Source organism: Haliotis asinina, chromosome 2 (genome assembly GCF_037392515.1).
Source record: "Haliotis asinina isolate JCU_RB_2024 chromosome 2, JCU_Hal_asi_v2, whole genome shotgun sequence".
Taxonomy (NCBI): Eukaryota; Metazoa; Mollusca; class Gastropoda; order Lepetellida; family Haliotidae; genus Haliotis; species Haliotis asinina.
Window position 1 is genome coordinate 14,808,900 of NC_090281.1, and position 24,141 is coordinate 14,833,040.

At 39.0% G+C, this 24,141-nt stretch overlaps 1 protein-coding gene across 2 annotated transcripts in view; it reads right to left on the minus strand.

Moving 5' to 3' along the window:
• Nucleotides 1-3,202: 3,202 nt before the first annotated feature.
• LOC137273295 (rab GTPase-activating protein 1-like) overlaps nt 3,203-24,141 on the minus strand; it is a 42,179-nt gene continuing 21,240 nt past the window's right edge. The window contains exons 7-22 of one of the 2 annotated variants that reach the window (XM_067805847.1): nt 24,009-24,075; nt 23,035-23,137; nt 21,494-21,660; nt 20,784-20,940; nt 19,816-20,063; nt 18,745-18,858; nt 18,328-18,402; nt 17,767-17,892; nt 17,138-17,281; nt 16,374-16,415; nt 14,609-14,737; nt 12,301-12,393; nt 11,819-11,929; nt 11,196-11,300; nt 9,334-9,489; nt 3,203-8,573 (exon numbers count right to left, since the gene is read on the minus strand). In XM_067805847.1, the coding sequence (XP_067661948.1) occupies nt 8,256-8,573; nt 9,334-9,489; nt 11,196-11,300; nt 11,819-11,929; nt 12,301-12,393; nt 14,609-14,737; nt 16,374-16,415; nt 17,138-17,281; nt 17,767-17,892; nt 18,328-18,402; nt 18,745-18,858; nt 19,816-20,063; nt 20,784-20,940; nt 21,494-21,660; nt 23,035-23,137; nt 24,009-24,075 (2,155 nt within the window). In that variant the 3' untranslated portion in view covers nt 3,203-8,255. The remainder of the gene's footprint in view (nt 8,574-9,333; nt 9,490-11,195; nt 11,301-11,818; nt 11,930-12,300; nt 12,394-14,608; nt 14,738-16,373; nt 16,416-17,137; nt 17,282-17,766; nt 17,893-18,327; nt 18,403-18,744; nt 18,859-19,815; nt 20,064-20,783; nt 20,941-21,493; nt 21,661-23,034; nt 23,138-24,008; nt 24,076-24,141) is intronic. The other variant, XM_067805848.1, reaches the window with a different exon arrangement.

Here is a 24,141-nt window from a genome sequence, read left to right on the forward strand (position 1 = left end):
GAAGTATTCGCTTGTTACACTGAAGACTAATGCCAGGTTATTGCTAAATGCAGCATAAAACTAAACTGACTCAAGATACTGGTGTCATGGGGTATATAACAATAACTGTATCAGACACAGGACCCTTTGTGTGTTGGGAGATTCAGAACGGGAAGAAAACCTACACTTACTTCATTTACTTTTTGGTAGTCGCGGTGGCTGAGTGGGCTAGGCGGCTGACTTTGTGTGCTGGCGATTAGGTGCCTGACTCTGAGCTTGCAGGTTCGAATCCCGGTGGGACTCAACCAAAATAGTACTAGTATTTGTACTTTACTAAGAATATGAAATCCCAAATATGACATATGTTGCATTTGACCGCTTTCTAAATGGCATTGTGTAATCATACTTCATTCAATACTTTCAAGGGGCATGCTTCTCGTAGGAGGCTAACGTGATTGGTTAAGTTCGCTGGTTTGGTTGAGGCATCATCGGTTCCCAGTTGTGCAGATCGATGCTCATGCTGTTGATCGCTGTATTGTCTGGTCCTGACTCGATTATTTATGGACTGCCATCATATAGGTGAAATATTACCGAGTGCTGCATTAAACTAAATTCACTCACTTTTAAGGGCTGGACAGAAGGTAAAATACTTTGGTTCATGCTGTGAGGAAGACTAACAGACAACTTTGTCAGTACTTTGATGGAATGAAGGGGAACAGCTGCAAGAATACTAAGACTACTTATACACCTTCATGGCATTGCTGACCTTACCACAGAGTATATGGACATGCACTGATATCTCGTACCACCTTGTGTACAATTGGCTTTGTCCAGTCTTTACTGTATTAATTACCAACAGCTAGTCTCTTGGCAGATGCCTCATGAACAAGACCAGGGTCTAGATTTTCGAAGCTCTCTTAGTGGAAAGATAGTCATAACTGCCATACATTAACATTAACGTACGACTCTCTTACCGCTAAGACAGCTTCGAAAATCTAGGCCCAGAGCGGCAGTCTCTCGGCAGATTGTCTATCAGCAACACAAAAGAGGCAGTCTGTTGGCAGATGCCTTGTGAATAAGAGCAGAGAGGAGTCTAATGATCTATCAACTGGACCACAGAGGTGGTCTATTGACAGATACCTCGTGAACAAGACCAAGAAGGCAGTCTCCAGGCAAATCAGCAGTAACACGGTGGTGTTACATGAGCAGATGCTCTATCGACCATACCAGAGATCCTGTAACCACTAGATCATAAAAAAGGTCCTAAAATTGTCCATAGTTGGAAGAGAAAGACAGACAAGATGATATGTCGATTGTTTTATTTACACCATGTATGACAGACACACATCTACTGTACAGACCTATAGTGGTTGGTGCTGTGGCTCTCGTGCTTAACTAGACACCTCCAGTGTCTTAAGGGTACACAACCACAAGGAGCTGGCAGATACTGTGAGACAGCATCAAGATTAAAAGAAAACAAATCCATCTGTTTCTTATTTAAGCAGGTATACTTTTTTCAAAAGGTCATATTTTAGTTGTGAATACAAGGAAACATTTTTCAGAGGTGTGAATAATGACTAGTGACCCTTACATGCATTTTCTATACCACACATGAAACAACAAATTCTTTTGATCTAAACTCATATCAATATTTGTCATAATTTTGACAGCAATTATTGCAGCTGTATTATAGACGATAGCTCTACATATAACAATCAGTGTCCAAAAATATGACCTGGTTGTGATTTAGAATAATTTTGAAGCATTTCAAGCTAATTGTATAAATTGCTTATTCAGCAAAAATGAAATCAACAGCAACCCTGCAATATAATCTATACTGTAGAGTATTCGAGGCATATCTGGAGCAATAATGACCTGTCCATCCAAACCTGTGTGTTTGCAAACAGACACTGACAACATACATCTGATATTGCATTATGCTATCACATTTCTGAAAAGGAGAAGTTATGTATGTACACAGTTTGTTTCTGTCAAGAGTATATATGGCACTCTGCTTGAATAAGACAAGAAGCATACACAGTCAGATAGTATTGATATATTTATAAACATTCTAAAACAGGTCTCAAATCAGCTTTCATTAGCTCTAATTTCACAGAAAGGACACACAACAGAATGTAAATACTGATCAGCTATACCGTCAGGTCCGACAAAGCCAAGTGTCAAAACCATATTTACTGCTGATAGGTGTGTTACAAGTGCTAGTTCTCATGTCATTCTACACTTACCACCAAATAACCAGACTGATATGAGATATATGACCATTTATCCCAATTTCATGTTTTGCCTGTTGGGATATATATCCATTTACCGTAGACTGTTAAGTGCCTGATAAGCACATATAGCCCAGCACTGCTGTAGGTATAAGTAACAATGTAACAACGTTGACAATACTGTACTGCTGCTGCTGTTGCACCCACAATGTGAGTTATGCTTCTAGTTACAGCACTGTACAAGACGGCTCAGCTGTTCTGGTTTGATTGTGGGGAAAAAGTGTCAGAATGAATGTTGCTTTTGGAGATTCATCTGAACAGCATTTTTGATAAAGTGGTGTATCAGTGTTCATCTGTACACAGAACGTGTCTGGATGTGTGTGTAGTGAAGGAAGTGTGTATGGTGTGGTGGTGTGGTGGTGGTATGATTAATAGAACTAATTCATAACTGGTCGCAATGACTAAACAACCAAACAATCGAGCATGTTTTCTCGCAATCAAACACAAACACTTTTGGAACACTTGTTTGCAATAACAAGAGTTTTCACAGTTGGTTTTGGCTGTTAAATTTCATAAGCACTACAAGTTTGTTCTTTGTCATGAATGAATTTATCTTAAAGAGAAATCTATGTTCCTTACATAATTATCATCTTTTAAGATGTGAAATTTGTAAGAAATGTGAAAAAAAGTAAAGAACTAGGTTTCGTTTCTATTTTTAAAGAGCATGAAAAAACATAATCAGGAGAATCTGATAAATGATAACAGATTATTTTCTATGATTGTTAGGATGTAATTAACTAATCATCAATTGTGAGATTTTAACAGAATTGTTGGAGAAAACAGAGACAGCTGTCCAAAGATATATGCCTATGTAATTAATAAAAAGTATATCCGTCGTGTTTCACCCAGCATACGTAATAATGCTGTTACTGACAGACATCATTCTCATACACCTAGAGTGAAGTATACAGGTAGTCATAAAACTGAAGATCTTTTTTTCATAGGGTAAACAATACCATGCAAATGAATTACGTCAGCTTCTAGGTTAATGTCAATGTTTATCTTTTTAATAGTGAGTAGGTGAGTATAGTTTTATGCCACATTCAGCAATATTCCAGCAATAACACAGTTTTTTAACAGCAACAGGAGTCTATGGAATGCCCTTAAAACTGTATAAACATTCATAAATTGACACATGAAGATACTGAACTTTATCCAGAAGCTAATGGATTCGGAACAAAGGTTGTAGCCAGGTGGTAAATCTGACCACAGCCACTGTTAAAGGTGAACTGACAGTCACAGAACCTGTTGGATGGAAAACGAGCTGTCGATAAGTGACATTTCTTCAGTTATTACACATTTGTGTGGTCTGCTCCTGTTTAGTGTTGTCACAATGTAAATATTGACTTTTTGTTGAAAACAAAACAAATTAAAAACCTGCACTACAGGAATATTTTCACTGATGCTAGTTTGAGAAAGAACCGTATAAAACAAATTCCTGGAGTCAATGAGTGCTAAAACATCCAATTTAGATAGATACACAAGACATGTTCATTCTCGTTACAGCTGTTGGCAAACCAGACACTGACAACCATCACCTCATCATACCTTCATTATGGCAACAACCATTTACATTATATACCAATATTGTGGGGAGATTTACAAATGTGCAGAACATCTACACACACATTTATATCCCAACTTCTGAGGGAATAACTACACATGTGCAGATCATCCACACACATATATCCCAACTTCTTAGGGAATAACTACACATGTGTAGAACATCCACATACATATATCCCAACTTCTGAGGGAATAAGTACACATGTGCAGATCATCCACACACATATATCCCAACTTCTTAGGGAATAACTACACATGTGTAGAACATCCACACATACATATATCCCAACTTCTGAGAGAATACCCAACTTCTGAGGGAATAACTACACATGTGTAGAACATCCACACACATATATCCCAACTTCTTAGGGAATAACTACACATGTGTAGAACATCGACACATACATATATCCCAACTTCTGAGAGAATACCCAACTTCTGAGGGAATAACTACACGTGTAGAACATGCACACACATATATCCCAACTTCTGAGGGAATAACTACATATGAGTAGAACTCCACACATATGTATCCCAACTTCTGAGGGAATAACTACACATGTGTAGAACATCGACACATACATACATCCCAACTTCTGAGTGAATAACTAAACATGTGTAGAACATTCACACACATATATCAAAACTTCTGAGGGAAGAACTACACCTGTGCAGAGCATCCACATACACATATCCCAACTTCTGAGGGAAGAACTACACATGTGCAAGAACAGTCCATGAAGGATTCCTAGCAAAAAAATTCTTTGTATTTTCTCCCAAATATACTATGTACAGGCAAGTTTCACCTCTTGAATTTGTACTACCATTCTCGAAACCATAATCATCTTTATGAAACAAAATCAATAACTTTGTAAGTGTGTAACTATGGATTGATGTTCACATTTTCTGATGTTAAAACTGAAGTTAATTAATCATTTATTTGTTTGCTGCTTAACATCTCTAAGCAATGTTCCAGCTATACTAAACATGATCAGCAGAATTAGATGTACTGGTAAGAGCACATTTAGGCCATTGTTATGAGTGACTGACTGGGTTGGCTCTAAACCTCTTTGAACATGTTTCTAGTTACATCATTGGTTTTCTGCTAAACAAGAAAGGCAAGTCCACAGTAATGAAGGCCTATCACAGAAGTCAACACTTTGGTCAAACTCATAGGCACAGAAATAGCATTGGCAAACCTACTAAATCAATCAAGGATTCAAATCTATGGTCATAAGTTCCTGCCTTGCCAAAGGGGGGATTACTCAGGAACAGCTACAATATATTACACCACAGGTTCATCTATGCCCATCTATTGAAATTTCTACTTCCATGGGCAAGAACAGATCATCAGCATCATCACAGAATTGTGGAATCCTTCAAGGAATGTTCAATATAATAATCTTTAGCATATGCATATATACAGAATTTGATTAGCCTATACAGCATCTCAAAATAAATAGCACGACTTCCTCAGTCTTAAGCTTTGTATATACAAAATAAAATGCATTGCTTATGCATATACAAATAAAACCTGCAAAACAAACATCTGACAATAACAACATTCAATGCACTAACAGAGTCAAGCTGGGCATTAATAACCAGTTACCATGGCAATACATTTATGCTAAATAGGCTGAGGTGCAGTTTGATTATGACCAACACAACCTATAAAAAAACCAGCTGTAAATGATGAGAGTCCTCACTGAATTAACACTCTCCTCCTTAGTTTCAGGTGGAGCAGAGGTCAGGTTGTTGACAAGTAGACACAGACTACTGTCAAGTCAAATATTACCATTCAGTTGAAATTGTATCTTATTTACAGTGAAGGATAAATTAGAGAAGCTTTACCAAAAGAATGAATGAGTGACAGAATTTAGTTTTACAAGGATTTTTAGCAATATTCCAGCAAAATCAAAGCAGAAGACACCTGAAATAGGCTTCCCACATTGTACCCATGTGGGGAATCGAACCTGGGTCTTCGGCATGACGAGTGAATGCTTAAACCACCATGCTACCAAACTGCCCCCTTTACTCAAAGATCATTATAAAGTTATACCAAGAAACAATATAATTATAACTGATATACAATGCCAGGATAAACAGAAGGGTATAGGAGCAGTAACCACATGCAAAACTTTATCATAAATTATGCTCACAGATGAATTTTTATTATGCTCTTGATTGGTGAGGATGGATAAAAAACATTTTCCATTGCATATCAAAATCACAAACACTGCAACATATGACAGGACACATTTGAGAATATATGGCATTATTCCTGCTACTCTAATTCAGACGAGCAAACTGCAGCATTATGTCTGGGGGAGCTATCAGTCTTTCATGTGGCCTATATAACAACATGGATGAGGAAAGGAATGGACAGTAACCATGGCAACTATATGCATGATCACTGTAAGCTGCAATCGACCCTTGAATTGTTTTGTGGAGTCTGGTTTTATGCCGCCTATTGACATTTTGTTTGAAAAGGAAAAAAATACATGGTACCCTGTGATAATTGCTAACATTTCAACAGAAACAAGTTCCACAAAAAAACACAACTACACTAAGAAAACATAAAAATGGATTTCTACTTGTACAAGGTCTTGTAGCCTCTCAGGCTTGTATTAATAGAGATGGCTGGATCGTGTATATGTGAGATTATAACTCATATTGCACAATGGTTTTCATACCATTCATGAAAACAACACAGAGCAATGCAATAAACTGATTTCTGCACTGAAACTTTGTAAATCTGAACTCATTTCTGAAATCTAAATGTATAGGTGCAAAACAGATTCTACAGATGCACGAACTTATTCCTGGAACAACTGTTTCCGCCTACAGGGTTATACGACATAAAAAAATACCTGGAACAAACAATGGAATGAGTAAGAAACACTAACATAACAAATATTGACCAATAAATAAAATATCTTCATTCCACTGCAGCTCATCTTGTGAAAAAGCACAATGAAATTATGAAATTCAGTCACTTTGTGACTTACCATTCCAAACAAAACAGTAATGCATATTTTGAAACAAGTCTTAAATATTCAGATATCATGAATGGTGGCGGAATCGGTCCCCTCACTAAACAGTGAGAGTCACTACAATAAGTTATATATAAGGACTAGACACAGTATCACAATGTGATCTACTGGTTACACACAAGTGTGGATTATATGTCACAGAAAATTGCTAATTCAAAAGTCAATCTTCTGACCTTAAACTTTTGACCCTCAAACTTCTGTCCTTGAACTTGATCACCTCTTAGTCAAAATTGACCTGCATATCCTGCCAGCCCACCAGTACATCAGTAGTTGGTTTGGTCGATACATTTTAACCTATGCTGGTACCTTCTGATAGCTGTCAATGTGATCTCTGCTATATTTTCCACTCTCTGTGCAGGAGACATACTGCACACCAATTCAGTGCAACTGCACCTGCAAATGTCACACTGGACACTGTTGTTTTGCTGGTGCACCCTCGAGTGTCTGGAATATATTGTACACTTGCAATTGTGGGTACAACAACATGTTGTAGATACATCATGTACTGATCTGCTGATACCTTCCATGTTGGGTATGTATTCTTAACTCATGTTTGCAGGTACATTTTGTACACTGGTTCACCTGCGTTAAAGATACATTACTGATATATCCATACGTTGGATATGTTTATTGTACTGATGTTTTGCTGGTACACCTACACATGCCACAGAGGTAAATATATCATGCTGAGGTACGCTGGTATATCCATGCATTTTTGATACATCATACACTGATGTCTTGCTGATACTCCTATATGTGTTGTATGGTGATGTAGTCTACAAGCTCTGGACATATGGCTACACCCTCTAAGTGTAAGTTAGATCATCCACATTGCACTCTCTGTCTCCCAGTCCAGATCATGGCTTCTACACCAGAATCATGCAAGAATACTCCTCAACCATGGACACCCTGAACAAAAGACACTCCTTTACTGCGGATGACCCTATACCACTGTACAGAGAACCTCATTATTCAGGACATTCGTGCACTGTGGACATGTCTGAGCCCAGGACAACATCGAGAGGTGGAAATCCCTGTAAATGCAGACACCCTATGCTACAGACAACCCAGAATGGACATCCTTGTACCCCGGACACTCAGTGTCAAAGACAGCTCTGTCAAGAGGACACAGTTGTACACAGTATACCTGAAGTCTTTCTCCAGGACGTTGATAACATGCTGGTTCTGTCAGCACTATCCTCCACATATTTAGCACATGACATCCACATCCAACATGACACATATTCAGTTAGTGATCAACACAGTAATATTTTCTGTCAAACAGTCACAAGCATCTCCAGCTAGGAGTACTTCTACATAACCTCCACTTTGTCATCCCCAACAATTGAATCACAATGACACAGGCTCATTCCTTGGGATCCTTCTTATTGACTGTTGTCACCTCCTTGATGGAACTGATGGTTTTGTGGAACCATGTGTTTTTGGATGCTTGTATTTCGCTGATGGCCGAGTTGAGCTGGTGAGTGAGGTCCTGCGTCTTGCACTCAGACTCTACCAGAGCAAGCTTTGTCTGGGCCAGCTCAAGTTCCAGTTCCCGGACCTGCTTCCTCAAATCCAGCACACAAGGGTTGCTGTCTTCAGGGTTGGCCTTGACCTCTGGCAGTTTGACCTTGCCATCCTCAGTGAACATCTTGGAGCATTTATCACATGACTTCACTTGACCCTATTGGAGATAACAATGACACAAGTGAATTTTCAACTTGTTAAAGGACATATGAAGGTCACAGGTCATCAAGAAAGTGAAATGTGATATCTTATGAAACAGTTTCACATCTTAAGCAAGTTAGTATATGTACATGCAGAGTCGAAATTATCACTCCCATTTTATCAGGTCTTCATAAATTAGCGGTTGTTAGGAAAACAGTGTCCCAGCTATATGACAACCTGTGGTTTTGATGTAGGCAGAAAACCTTAAGTGATGCAGGCCTGAGCAGTTTAGTACTTGGTTTGGTTCATGATTGATTTTTACATAATGCCAGAAACATTCCAGTTATACCGTGGCTGTCTGTGAATAATGAAATTTGGACCAGAAAATCCATCAGTTGCTTCTTATGACAAGCATGGGTTACTGAAGACCACTCCTAACCCGTATCTTATCTTTATGGGTCAACACTTTGGTTCAATCCACAAACACGGGTACAATGCTAACACCCTAAAACCAAATCCAGGGCAAGGTGGAGTTTGAACTCCCTATGTTATTCAATAAGTAAAAGGAAACAAGGTCCTTTCCTGCATTCTCAGATTCAGACTTACAGCAGAACACCACTTCCCTCTTGACTAAGAATAACTTGATTTCATGACAGTTTTAGAAATGGATGGGTTTGCTTCAATGCACTGTATAACGTCAGTCATGATACAATGTTAGATCAGTTGTCTTCTGCAGGGTATCGCTACAAAACACAGATTCCTTCCCTTCTCCCTACCTTAATACGTCCCAGCTCCTCGCGGGAGTGCGTCTGCTGCTTCTCGAGTCTCTCACTCAGCTGTGAGCAGATCTGTTTGTAGTCAGCAATGATGGCAGAGTTCCGCTGGCTATCAGACTCTGCCCTGTCCAGTTCCCGCCGACACATCTCCTTCAGCTGAATCAGAAGTAAGCATGAAATCTCCTTCCCTTGTCATAAGTACAGGGAACATCTGTCACATATTACACCATTAATTTTATCTACATCTGTCACATTACTCCATGAATTTTACTTACAGATTAGCATTTATACATCACTGCTCTAGACATCACCTCAACCCTTTTAATTAACATGATGACTGCAACCACGGCACAAGTGTCAGTGTCTGTCTGAACTTGCCACTGCAAGTTATCCCATAGCCATATTTGTTATTTTAAAACAGGCATAAGAAGTAACAGTCTCCAAGAGGTAACAAACAGCAAAAGACAATTGGTACTTGATTTAAGTATACACCGTTGAGCAAGCAATGTCCTAAGTTGGTTTTAAATACAGTAACAATATTTCAGTTGAATCTAAATGTGACAGGAAGCGATTCAGTTGTTACAGTAAAAAACTTACACATTAACCACGCAAGGTCATTTTGCTGAAAAGCAAGACTAATGAGCAAATATAGGACTGAAACCCACACCTACAGGATTCATTCGTCACCACTCATCCCTTTCCATAAATTTCCGTAAACTAAAATAAGACTCGTCTCCCACTCAATGCTTGCTTTGTGCGAATATACGACAAACCAATCAGAATGCACGTAATAAAGCGGTGCCTTCATAAAAACAATCCTGGCTACTGTTATTGTTTAAAAATACTGAAAAAAAATAATTTGTCATATTGAAAGTACAAAGAATGTAGCTAACTGAATTGTGCAGTCTAATGTGAAGTTTTTGATAAAAATCATGTGATTGACGGTGTGTGACGATGTGTTTGTTGACATAATGACTGTCACTGGTCCAACTGAGTGCTTTTCTGACGCTCTTGCAAGCTTGTTGTGGTGATTGTATGTGTGCTTCAACAGTTTTAGGAAATGTAATTCTAAATCACTAGGAGTTTTAAAACAATAGCTTGTTTTTTTCAAAAGACTTTATTTTCATATCTGCTAAAACAAATCTCATTTGTAATTATTAAACCCTTTTCAGAAATATAAATGGAAATATAAGGTGAGCATGTGGTAATAATTATGTCAGAATATATCTGTAATTAACGTGTGTTTCTCCTTCATTAAAACAGAAATAAAACGTATGAGTGCTTCGGTGATTCTATGTTGATTCTAGAATCAAACAGGAATAGAGTTATCGTTCCTGCATGAAGCGGTTCTGATGTTCCTAAGGCAATATCAAATCCTTCGTGAGGGACACGGGTCGGTATTCAGTTTGTCCAGGAATAACACGAGTGGGTCATGAATGCTATAGGATTCTGGCAAGACAAAGGGAAACAACTCTGCATGGAATACTCTACACACATTAATCATAGAACAAAAGAATCACTGGGTACTAATAAACATCACCATCAATAACTTATTACTATAGCTAATAACCAGGAGGATATTGAAGAATGATGATCACTTTTATGGATATACAACTTCTTTATTGTGAAAGGCAATGCTTCGACATACATTCAAATGTTGTTGTCGCCTTTCACAATAAAGGAACTGCATATCCATAAAAGTATTACCATTCTTACACACCTCAAATTCTAAAATGCACATCAAGGAAGCCACATTATCTTCTCAGGACTTCTGCCCATTTCATGAAATCGTGGAATCAGTACAAGGCATGCAACCTTAACAACTGGTATCTAGAACAAACTTTAAAGAAGAGTTCTCCTACCTGTGAGGACTCTGTTTCAAGTCGGCGTTTCTCCTCCTCCGTCTCTGTCAACATCTTCTGGGTGCTCATGTGGTCCTTCATGAGAGCCTCATGGGAGTCCTCCAACTGAAATGTAACAGTAGCAACAGGTAACCACAGCAACATGAAACAGCAACAAGACTTGACTCTGCTGAACAGTTCAAACTAACATAACAGAGTGATGGCAATACTATCAAACTTCTTATTTGTTGCACTTATGGTCATAAAGAGCATGTGTGACTCGACAAAGACGTGGTACTGCAGTTTTAGCCACTGACTTGTCTGTTTTAAGCACACAGACTGCCCCTTTGTTTGTGGTATGTGAGTAAATGACACATTGGGTTGTAGTTAAAAACATCACAGATTTTATAGCAAGCAAGTATTCTAGTCTGGACTGAACAAACCCTAGACTAACCTGTTCACTAGCAGTGTGACACCAGTTTCACAATAACCAACTCTCAACCAGACAATCCAATGACTGACACCACTGGCTACAAAACTGACATACGGTGATATGTTGAAACTAGACCTATTGTGCTTCTACAACACACATTGTTACTACTAACACCAGCAAATAGTCCAACAACCAACATTTATCTACTCACAGCATCCAGCTCACTGCGGAGGGCCAGTTTGCTCTCAACCAGTTCATGGGCAAGGTCATCATTTTCCTGTTCAAGACGGAGGTTGTCCTCCAGGAGCCGCTTGTTCTCACGCTGAAAAAGGTACAGCATGGATTAAGGAAATCTGAGAGAGTTCCCAGAGAATGTTGTTGTTGCTTAACAGCTATATTCCAGCCACATGGTAAATAATCAGGCCATATAACCCAGTGATTAACATCATGAGCATCCCCCAACACAAATTCAAAACCGACCAGTGTCAACTAAGTCAGCAAGTCTGACAACCTGATTCTAAGATGAATGGTGTTAGCAATAGCATGCTAGCAACCTCTTCATTCAATTGTTCCTGATTCATGTGATATGCTAACATGCTGAACCAAAAGTCATCCATACAATGATGCAATATAAGCTGACATGATGATCACTCACTCACTCACTCACTCTGGTCAAGTTTATGCAGCGCTCACCTCAAACCTATCGATGGGATTCTCCTGTTGCAGCTGGTGTTCCTTCATCTGGACGTATTCTCGCTCGTATTTCTTCAACTTGCGAGCTGTTACCTAGAACAATGAGCATTTTTTCTTCTAAAATGATGAAATATTATAGAGCCGTAACCTAAATTTGTGCATAACCTTGATTTGTGGATCATGGAAATTATCATGCTAGCTTGTAAATTAACTCAGTACGTAAGCACTACATACAATGCCACGTCTCGCTGACAAAGATGTTACGAACCTCTGCATAATAAGCAAGTACACTAAATATAACTGTTCAGCACTGAGATTAACAGCCCCAGATCACTAAAACCACCATTGTCAAATTTTATTTTCACAAAATATCAAGTAAAAAGATACTGATAGCCCCAATCTTCTCATTTCTTGTCGTCTGCTTTCCTTGATGTCAATACTTCCTGCAGTGGGCTGTCACACATAGTGATATAAAGTATCCAACTACATAATCCACGAAACAAGGTGATGTCACATTCTGTGTGCACATGAGAGGGTGATGATTGCAAATGGCTTCCTTAAACAAACGTTTCATTCACAAGTGGAACATTAGGCATTTTCAGTTTGCTGAATCAATGAATATAATAATCAGTGCTTATACGAAATTAAATCATGCATTTAAAATATGAATTCAATTGCACTTCCATTATATCCATGAATCAGGGTTATGCAATCTAAAACAGTTACTGGACCATACCAACAAAACTACAGAACAATTAATAATGAAATATCAAGTCATCTGAGGTTTGGTATTTGGATGTTTAACGAGCAACATCAAAAGCCACCTGTACATCTAAGATAAGACAAACAAAACAGCTACACTGTACATACCCTTTTCATGGACTCCCTACAAGTACAATAACTATCAGCAATAAGTATAATCACAAGAAGACCAAAAACCCAGAAAGACATTATGATATAACATAATACATCCCAGTGAGATGCTGAGATCTGACCAATTTTATCAGGTTTATAAGAAGCTCTATGAAACCCACACAAGTGAATGGAATATATATCCCAGAAAAGTTTAGTATGTTATAGCACCTGCATAGCACACAGGGGGAAGCACAATATATCCCAGCGAGGTATTTGTTGATAATTCCCGTACCACACACAGGTAGGGTGAAGCGCAACATATCCCAATCAGATATCATCTGATATATATTCCACAAGACACTATGATAACTTCTGTATCACACTCAGAGTCAAACACAACATATCTCTGTGAGACGTGTGATAACTATGATATCACACCCAGGGATGGAAAAATACATAATATATATATCAGTGAGACAGGTGGGGTAAAGTGTATCATCAATGTCTTCCATTGTGACATGCATATATACAATAAAACACTCCATCACCCATGCAGTCCATGTAATCAAAGTGGCTGATTTTTTTCATAAATGAACATATCACATAACATTAAAAAAAGTGACAGAGATTTTCCCATATGGGACTGAAACCTGAACCTTCAACATATGCAAATGCTTTAAGCATTTCACTAATTTAGAAATAGTATGATCACTGTGCTAATGCAAAACATGTATTTTTATCTATTAATACATCATGGCATTAAACACCTGGAATATTTAGACATTAGGGTCAATAGCTGATATGAATATTTAGGATTCCAATGTATGATTATATAGCATACCAAATAATCCTGGAGGCAGTGTAGAGAGATGTAACATGTGGTCAAAGCACCATACATTCATACAATCCCTCATTTAACATGAAGCAGATATTTTCATAGAAACAATCTATTTTTGCGGGGGGGAGGGGGGGGGCGCTGGTTTGAGTTCCTAAGTGACATCTTGAGTACAATTATTCAAAGAACAACTATGTTTAAAACATATCAACATTACAGACCTTAAATCACAGAGATACGGACAATTTAACCCTACATACATTGATAGAATGGTTTTAAGTGGTCAGTTAGTCCACCGTATAATGTTACATCACTAAAGCATCAACAGTTTGCTTTCACTATAGTCTACGAATATGAATCATCAATAAAACTGTGATGTAGAAGTGTAACTTGGGTACAAGCAAAATTGAATAATTTTAGGGTGAATACCATACCAGTTATTATTTTAAATGACATCAGATGATATCTCTGGAATTGGCTCATGCTGTACTGATCAAACTTCAGTTGGGAAATACTCAGTTAATGTCACTGCTTAATGAGGCTACATTATTTTCACTGTGTTAACACACACCACACATACTACTGATGGTGATCAGTGTGATGTACTGAAACACTTACCTTGGAGCTGACCGCTGTCCTCATCAGTTCCTTGGCAGCATCTTCAGTGCGGTACTTCTTGGGCAGCTGGACACGGAAGTATTTCAAGACTCCCTCGAAGTCCAATGCCAGGAGGTCTTTCCGAGATCCCTGTAGCAAAGACAAGATGTCAGCAGGGACAACTCTAAATGTGTAGAATAGAAAATGGAACATGTACAGAACGTTTTTCTACATGAAGCACCACAGAATCGGTGACACAGCTGCCCACATAATCATGACAACATGGTCAATTAGCTGGCAGAACACCTCACAACTGGTCAGGTCACACACTTCATCTCAGTCTGCTTTCATGAGATAGAAGCTCAAATACCAATGGGAAGAATATACATAGGAATGTGTAGGCAGATTGAGCGCATGTGCTTCAATGACAAAAGTTCCAGCTATATTACAGCGTCTGTAAGTAATCAGACAAGTCAATGATTGATGTTTTGAATAATGACCCATGTTACTGGGGAACGCCAAACCTGACCACAAAGTCTATTTGGTCACAATTTACAAGAGTATAGACTGTTGGGAAGCAATCAAGATTCCAATTCCAATTCTAATCCCGCAGAGGGAGTATCCTGCAGGTGGTAACTTTGATAAAAAGCATAGGTATGCTGAGACGGTGCTGTTAAACCTTGAAACATCAAATCTAAGATTCATACTGATAATCAGAGGTTCCTGGCATGCCTAAGGGACAAAACTCACAAAGTGTAATTCAAGATAGTGGTCAGCAGGAATATTATCATCAATATCAGTTTCTGTAACATGGCAGTGGCAGAACTCATGTGGTTCCAAATGAAGGAAAGTGCTTCACCAATGTTCAGAATCAAACCCAATAGTGAACGCTTGTACCACAAGGTTACTCCCAAAAACAGGTACTTGAAGATGTAATGTTCTTCTGAGAGGTGCTGTGATCACTTCCTGCTCACTCCAATGTTCTCAGCCTACTATGTCATAGAGCCAGATCAATGCCAAGATAAGTACATGGATCAATATGAGCCTGACCAGGAATCTGGGATCAAGTCTGCCAGACAGATTACACTCACTGACTTCATGTAAAATTATGGAGCATACACACGCACAGCTGATCAGGAATTTACCTGGATCAAGCCTGTTTGGTTGTAATTCAAGAGTGCACTTGGCAATATTCCAGCCATATGGTAGCAGCCTGTAAATCTCAAATTCTGGATAAGCAGACATCAAGTGATTGATATCAATAACAATACAAGCCAACAGAGGACAATTACAAGCGAGTATGACCACCCAATCAGATTAGTGACCTTTCCTACCAGCATTTGCAACACATGAAACATACTGTGTCTCCATTCCTCATGAGAAAGCACACAAAAAACATTTTACTGATGGGTGATTAGTGACATATTAATTTTCAGTACAAGCTTGACAATACTTTTGACAAAAGAAATGCCACAGAAGTCATACAAGAGGGATAATTGTTTCGTGTTGCCATGATCCTACATGACTTTGATATGTAAATATTCAGGACTGGACCAGAAATATCAATGATTTTAGAACTAATCCCACTCATAGCACCTGACCACCTGATCCTGTAGGCCAACCAGTAGAGGTTGTTGGGGAAGACTTCTAGTACCAGGATCTCTGCAATTCCATCATCTAAGTATCACATGAACCCATGTTGGGAACCTACCAGGGGTTAGGCATGACAGGTGACTACTCCCACCACTAAACCACCCATGTTGGAATATAAGGTCTCGTGACTCACCTTCAACAATGCCAGGGCCACACTGAAGATAACATCCTTGCCCTGAAATAAATAAATAGAACTGTCACATATCATGAGAACAGGACAGATGTTGGTTTCAAAAAGAATAGATAAGAGCTGTCAAAGTCCTAATGATATTGAATGTTAGGATACTGTTGATAGTTGAACATGCCATTGGTATGTGCTGATAGCCTGACATCATGTAACATTTAGGTACCATAGTCTGTGTGTCGTGAAAACTTTCTAATGAATTTAACTTTAAACTAAACAGTAACCAAAACAAAGTGAAATTAAGATTGCAAATCCTCAGAATTTTACCTTGCCAGTTGAACACTTCATTCTAAGAATTTTATTCATCTTAGGATTAAAGCTGTTTAACAAACAATCATTATTTCATATTGCTATTATTGCTTTTTTATTACAAGGGGGTATTAACATTAAATGAAACACAAAGAACATGCAGGGTTGGTCGAAGTGACATATCAAACATGCGTTTGTTTTACTGTTCCAACTACTGCACATACTCCCTTGTAATAACACCAACAACAGATTATTTAAAAAATTCAGTACAAGAATGTCATCTGACCTCAACTCATCTCACTGAGGTACAAGAACATCATGACCTCAACTCACCTGAGTTACAAGGATGTCACACGACCTTAACTCATCTCAAGAACGCTACGTGACCTCAACTCACCTCACTGAGTTACAAGGATGTCACCTGACCTAAACTAATCTCAATAATGTCAGGTAACCTGACTCACCTCACTGAGGTAGAGGTCCAGGATGTGGAACACCACATGCAAGGGGAACTTAGCTGTGAAGAGTGTCAGGAACCACTGGGATGCAAACATGTGAATCTCCAAACCCATGTCAGCAAAATGTCCATATAAGTCAATCAGTTGGTCCTGTAAAACACATCACAGGAGTTTCTTCTACAATATAATAACAACCACAAAGAGTCATCAGAAGATGAAAAATCCCCGCGCCCCCATATGTTCGAAGGAACAAATCATCTGAGAGTTACTTCAAGTCCAACTTGAACTTTTTTTAGACTACATCCAAATCATTTCCATGGAAATCATGAAAGATGTAAATGCCAATGATCTGTAAATAGCAAATGGCACCGCTTTTGGATATGCCTCATATATCTGCCAGGTTTTATTGAAAGATACCAAAAGGTTCTCAAGTTATGCTCTGAAAAATAATTCTTACAGATGAATGGATGGATTGACAGACAGTCGAGGCTATGTCCCCCAGCGGGCTTACTTATTCACATCAACCTTGGAGTCGGATTTGATCCTTCACATATTTACCATCTCAATCTGCAGTATGGGAACATCATTGCTTGACCCTCTTTATCTTGATCAGTCAGACGATAAGACTACCCTACCTGCATGAGTCTCTCCAGCTGGTAGAACTTGAGATGGAGCTCCTCAAAACCTTGCTTGAACAGGTCCCTTAAGCCATAGTCAAACATGATCTTCACCAGCACACAGAAGGCTTGTTCCTCGGGCATCTGGAGGTCAGAAATAACAGTCAAGGGGGAAACTAGTCTTCAATCATGGCAAATATCACTTGATGGGAATGTTTTTTCTGACCTGTTTTCACACTGAATCCCCATGGGGAAGATCATGAAGTAAGTGTTGTAATACATCTTAACCATGTGCTACCATAAATGGTATATCAACACTATGTGCTACCCTAAATGCTCTTAAGGAATAGAAACATGGGGCCAACTACAATATATGGCTCCAGGCGACAACAGAGGTCACCTGGTTTCGACATAAGGCACCCGGCTACATAAACCATCTTAAAACATAAGGCACCCAGCATGTAGGACTAACAAAAACAACATGAAGCACTTGCTACAACATCAGGCACTTGTCGCTACATCGGCCACCTGGTTTCAACATGGGTCACCTGTCACAAGGTTCACTAGGGACATACTTACATGTAGTAAGAGTGCAGCGGCAAGGAATGAGAGACCCTGCACGTAGCCAATCTCCTCATCATAGATCGCATATGCCTGAAACACAAGCAAGTCTACATTAGTTTACATAAAATATCTGATAACGTCAGGTGGTCTGGAGTTTGTGTCAGTTGAAATTGTGGTAATTATAGTTGCAGTGACTGGCCATGGCTACAACTCGCATTCCAGCAAACTTTTGGAAGTGGTGGTGGGAGGGAGGAAGTGGAAATTAGAGCTACCGATGACATTCACAACCATGACAGCCATGGTGGGTCAAGTTGTGGGTGGAGTTGTATTCCAAAGGATGGTTGCATCTGTATGTGAGCACTACAATGTGTTTATATGTGTCTATCTACTTTCCACGATTCAGACCAAATCCCAAGGACCCCAAAAACTCACCTTGCTGATCTTGAAGAGAGAATCCTGTCCAAGACCTCCGGACTCCTTGAAGAAGTCATGAGCAGGGAATGTTCGGTTGATGTCTCGTTGGATCACAGGTTCACATGCAGACTCCTGTGATGAGGAATGAGATGACAAAGCTTTATGGATAATCAACTTCTTCATAGTCACAATAGCCACATTTTGGTTTGCTTCATGTACCATTTTGAAGCATATTGGGGATTGATGGGGTACATCAATTTACATACAGGATACAGGTAAACATGATAATAAGATAACAATAACAGAGGTGAGACAACAAGTGAGTGGGTGAGAGAGTTCGCCTCACTCAGCAATATTCCAGCTATATGGCAGTGGTCTGTAAATAATAGAGTCTGGACCAGACAATCCAGTGATCAACAACATGAGCATAGATCTGCGCAACTGGGGACTGATGACGTGTCAACCATGTCAGCGCGTCTGACCACCCGATCCCATTACTCGCCTCTTACGACAAGCAGTCACCTTTTATGACAAGCATGGTTTGCTGAAGGCCTATTCTACCCCGGAACCTTCATGGGTTGTGAGACAACAAAGCATAACAGAAAGTTACATGCATGATGAGCTACAGTAACATAAATGAGAGAGATTACCATGACAATTAGTGAATTTAAGTTGATTAGGCAAGAGCCAAAGAGGTGGGAGATTAGAGAGAAACCATTGGTGAGAAATGTAACTTAGGCAGGTACATGAGAAGCCAGATTAGGTGAATAATAGCACATAAAAGGAGTGATAAATAACAGAACAAGCAAGAAGATCACACACATGTATTTTCCAATGAGTCATTCAGAATATGATTGAAGTTCGTAAGCAGGGAAACAACTGTTCAATGACATCCTCTTTATGTAGAGTAGGAACAACTTCACAAAGCTTTCTGCTCATCAATATTTTACACCAGAATATGTTCACAAAAAATGTTTATGAATAACATCAACAGTGATCAAATGTTTTGACCAAATCAAAATTATTCATTTAAAACTTTCTGAGCAAACCATTTTCTGTTATTGACATGATACACAAAAACAAATTTACCTTGGTGATGAGGATCCGGTAAGCCTCCAGTAGTTCACTGCTATCATGGCAACCAGTGATGAGTTGCCACACTTCCCCACGGAGGGCCTCGGGAACACCCTTCCGTGCCAGGTGAGTGACCTGTTTTGGGCGCTGCGTGAGGTTGGCGTGCCACTTGGTGAGCACATCGTGCCATGCGTCCAGCAGGTTCTCATCAGTCACCTCCTTGCTCACCACCCCAGACCCACTCAGCAGCGGCTCATCACCATCTGAAGCAGAACATAATGGCCGTCAGTATATAGTTAAAACAGAGAGGACACTCATATTTCCCTGTGATGTCTGGTAGGGCGGCAACGATTCTCCCACACCCCAATCTCATTAAATTTTCGATACTGGACCCACAATGTGATCATTTTCAATCCGATTCTCAATACAAGAAAAAACATAAGATTTTATTTACCTTCCAGAGTTGGCTTTTGTATCGATAAATCCATTGTCAACATGGTAAAAAAATTCATTGGTATTTAAATACTGAAATCGTAATAGTGATAATGGTTATTGAAAATCAAAACTAAGGTATCAGATTCGATTTTCGATGACTCAGACTGAATCATTAGGACAGAATTTGGGATGTCTCAAGTATCTCTCCATAATCACAGCCTCATTGATGGTCCATATTACACAAAACCTGCTGTATTGTCTAAAACAAATTGGTAATGGTTTAAAGTTGCATATCCATTGCTCAATGCTACATAATTAGGTCAACCTGTCTGATTCCTCCTCCAGTTTTCAGACTGAATTCAGCAAGGTTTAGGGTTTCAAATTCAGCAAGGTTTAGGGTTTCAAATTCAGCAATGTTTAGGGTTTCGATTCTGTTACTTTCAGTTTTAAGACGGGTGGACCCACCCAACTCCTGTAGTATCTTGGCCAGGAGTGGCATTATCCTGTGTTCAGATTCCCGAGTCTACTCTCTATAGAGGTCAGCCTACCTGACTCCTCCTCTTCCTGTGGTGTCTGAACTGGCTCAGGGATGTGCTTGCTGCTGCTCAAACTGAGGCTCATGCCAGTACTCTTCCTGTCCATTTCTGTCTGGCTCTCAACATGGACAACCTCAAAGTTGGTGCCATCATGGTTACTACCTTCCACCTACAAACAAGAAATTTAGAAAGATGTAAACTGTAAATGTTGTAATTTCAAAGCTCCTTCCATCATCATAACAAACATGTACTGAAACAGAGACAAGTGTATTTAATGAGCAGTAAAACAAAAAGGTACCATTAGTCTACAAATTCCAACCACAGGTCTTGAATCAAAGTTATGATGAGCTAACACACCACCTGCTTGACTACTGTTCATTAAATGTGTGTTAGTAGGACTGCCGATCCACTAAAATTTTGTTTGGTCAAGTAAGATCAGCTCATAAAACATATATGACAAACACAAACGTACTTGAAACAAACAGAGCAAAGTTTGGACATAAAATCTTTTAGCTCACCAACGTGCCATGCCTCAAAATTATATGTACACCCCACTCTAAGCATACGGATTCTAGCTGATCAGGCCTTGTTTTGTCTTTCAGAAGAGAACAGCTGGGGACAGAACCACCATCTTTACTTTAGTCCAGTTGCAACAGATGTGGTCTGCTAGATGGTACTAGAAGGGTTGTGGTCTCACCAAAGGTAAGAATTGTGGTACCTACCTGTTTCAGTCTAACGTGGAACTGCTCAAAGTGTGGTTTCTTGGTGAAGTACCAGAACCGCTCATTGGAAGGATAGATGCGTGCTTTGGTCTCCACAGCAAACCTGACTGGTTCCTGAATACCGAATATCACTAAGTCAACCGCCACGGTCAGGAATACTCGTGTATCTGGAACACAGACATAAACACATACTAAACCCTCTATACTGAATATTATAAGTTCAAAATTAATATCATTGGCTATCATAATTGAGGAAGGAATATGGAAACATTGTAGCAAATATTTTGTACAAAATGATTTGGTGACATACAGCAATAAGAAGTAACGCATTCATCATACCTGAAAGTGCATTCTAACAAATTTTAATACCAACTCTGAAAAGCACCATGACAAGCTATATACAGTCAGGCTGCGTTAGTCCGGACCCCGACAATCCGATTCCCGCGATATCCGAACAGTAGCTGGCTGTAACCAATCTTGTTTACTATATAAACTCATTACCTGTTGATTCATTAATCCGATGCTTCAGTCTCCGTATCCGAACGTTAATTAGCAGTAACAGATTCGCTAATTACACATGGTTTTGCTTCATTAATCTGGCGGTACATCAAAAAGGTTCGGATAATAGTCTTACCTCGTGCGCGTCTGTGATTAGCGCTGGTCTACATCGGCTGACTTCAATTGTAATTGTTAACTGAGGTGACACCTCTGAGTTGAGCATGTCATTAGTTTGTGATTTTAATCAGTTAATAGGTTTCACTTTTGTTTAGTTTGAGTAATATCTGTCATGTTTCCTTGCTGTATAAAATACCGATCGAGTCAAAATGAGATCAGCTGCACTTGACACCTGTCAGTCACAATGGCAAGTCCCACCCCTAAGCGTAAACGATGTGAAATTACTGCCGCACAAAAAAGAGAAATTTGTAGATACAAAGAGAAAAATCCTAAAGCCAGTTTTGATCTGATTAGTAAGCATTTTGGTCAAGAATTCGGACACTTAATCGGCAAGAGCACAATTTCGGACATTTGGCGTAATAATGAGAAGTGGCTAAACATTGCGGAAGATTCAGCTTCTTTGACGAGGGCAAGAAATGATTTCTTTCAACACAAGTGAGTAATTGGTATGTGTAATACTATAAATAATCTATTCAGACATTGTATTGATTGATTGTTATGTTAATATTCAAGTTGTTATGTCTACAAACTGTAATAAAGTCATTTGATACATGTATACGTTCGTGTGTTCTTGTCTCAGTATGTCAAAGGGAAGTAACTCTCCTGAAGTGGTGTTTGCTTCAGTAGTCTGTATGTTTCACTATCCGAACATTTTTGATGAAAAACAGAAGTGTTCGGATTAACGCGGTTTGACTGTATTTTTTTAATTTTGAAAAGATCACATGAGATAATTGTAAAGCAACTATCCAAAGTGTCTTTAACAGCTAAGTAAGATCATGTCCACATTGATTTCCTGTATTGCTGGCTCTTTAACCAATACTAAGCTAGTATTTCAACTTGAGGAAAGACAAGGGAACTTATCCCACCTTTTGGGGTCTCCTCATTCAGTACAAGGAAACATTTCTCGCTGGGGTCCCACTGCCCTGAGATGGTGTAACTGCGGCCATCACCAGCATAGCCCATGGAGTTCTGAAGTATCAGTGCAAACATACCACCTCATACACAGCTCACCAAGACATATCTAGAAAGTGAGTTTAGTTTTACATTACTTTTGCCAATATCGCCACCACCTAAACAAGGGAATGTCTCGAGTGGGTGGGTGAGTATGGTTTTACTCTGCTTTTAGCAATGTTCCAGCAATATCGCAATAACCACTAGGCTATCCCACCTCCCTAAGGTTTATCTAAACCTACAAAAAGAGGAATATTGGCCCAAAGTGTGTTGCAATTGTTCATAAAAACACGAACTGAATAATATTTTGCCATAAGAAAAGCAAGACTGATGGATGTCAACTTCTTTATTTTTAATAACACAACATTTTGAAGAGTATGCTTGCACCTTCTTCTGGTGAAAGATGCACTCTGAAATCACAAATTAAGACGCTAACATCCATAAATGTTGCTTTTCTTATGCATTCCAATTCTAAATGCCCTTCAAAGTGTTAACATTTTTCCAGTTCACAATACATTGTAATAACTGTGGCTTTGTAGAGGGGAGTCACTAATCAACTTAAAGCCAATTCTTGAGACTCACTGTGTCTCAAAATGCCTGTTAAACTCAGTCAGTTTGTAAATCTGAACAAAACATGTTAAACCTATTATGTACATGGTTACATATTGCCTATCACTTTCGTCACAATACTGTGGCTATTGTCTAGTGTCTCATGTTTTGTTATTACTGGAATATTGCTAACAATGTCATTAAACAGTTTATAAACTCACTGATAATCAGTGATGTCAAATCCTGTAAATATCTGATAATATCTATAAATATATTATGACATGAAACAGGTTTACATCCATGTCTCCTATTTCTGTTGATGGTTACCAAGGTTACTTACCAACTCAATCAACTGCATATCACTATGCTTAACATTCCTGCCTGGTGAGATCAACAACCCAAAACATCTGAAAAAAAAAATGTCTTCACATATTACTCTCAGTATATATCATGCTATTTTTAACCATTTTCGG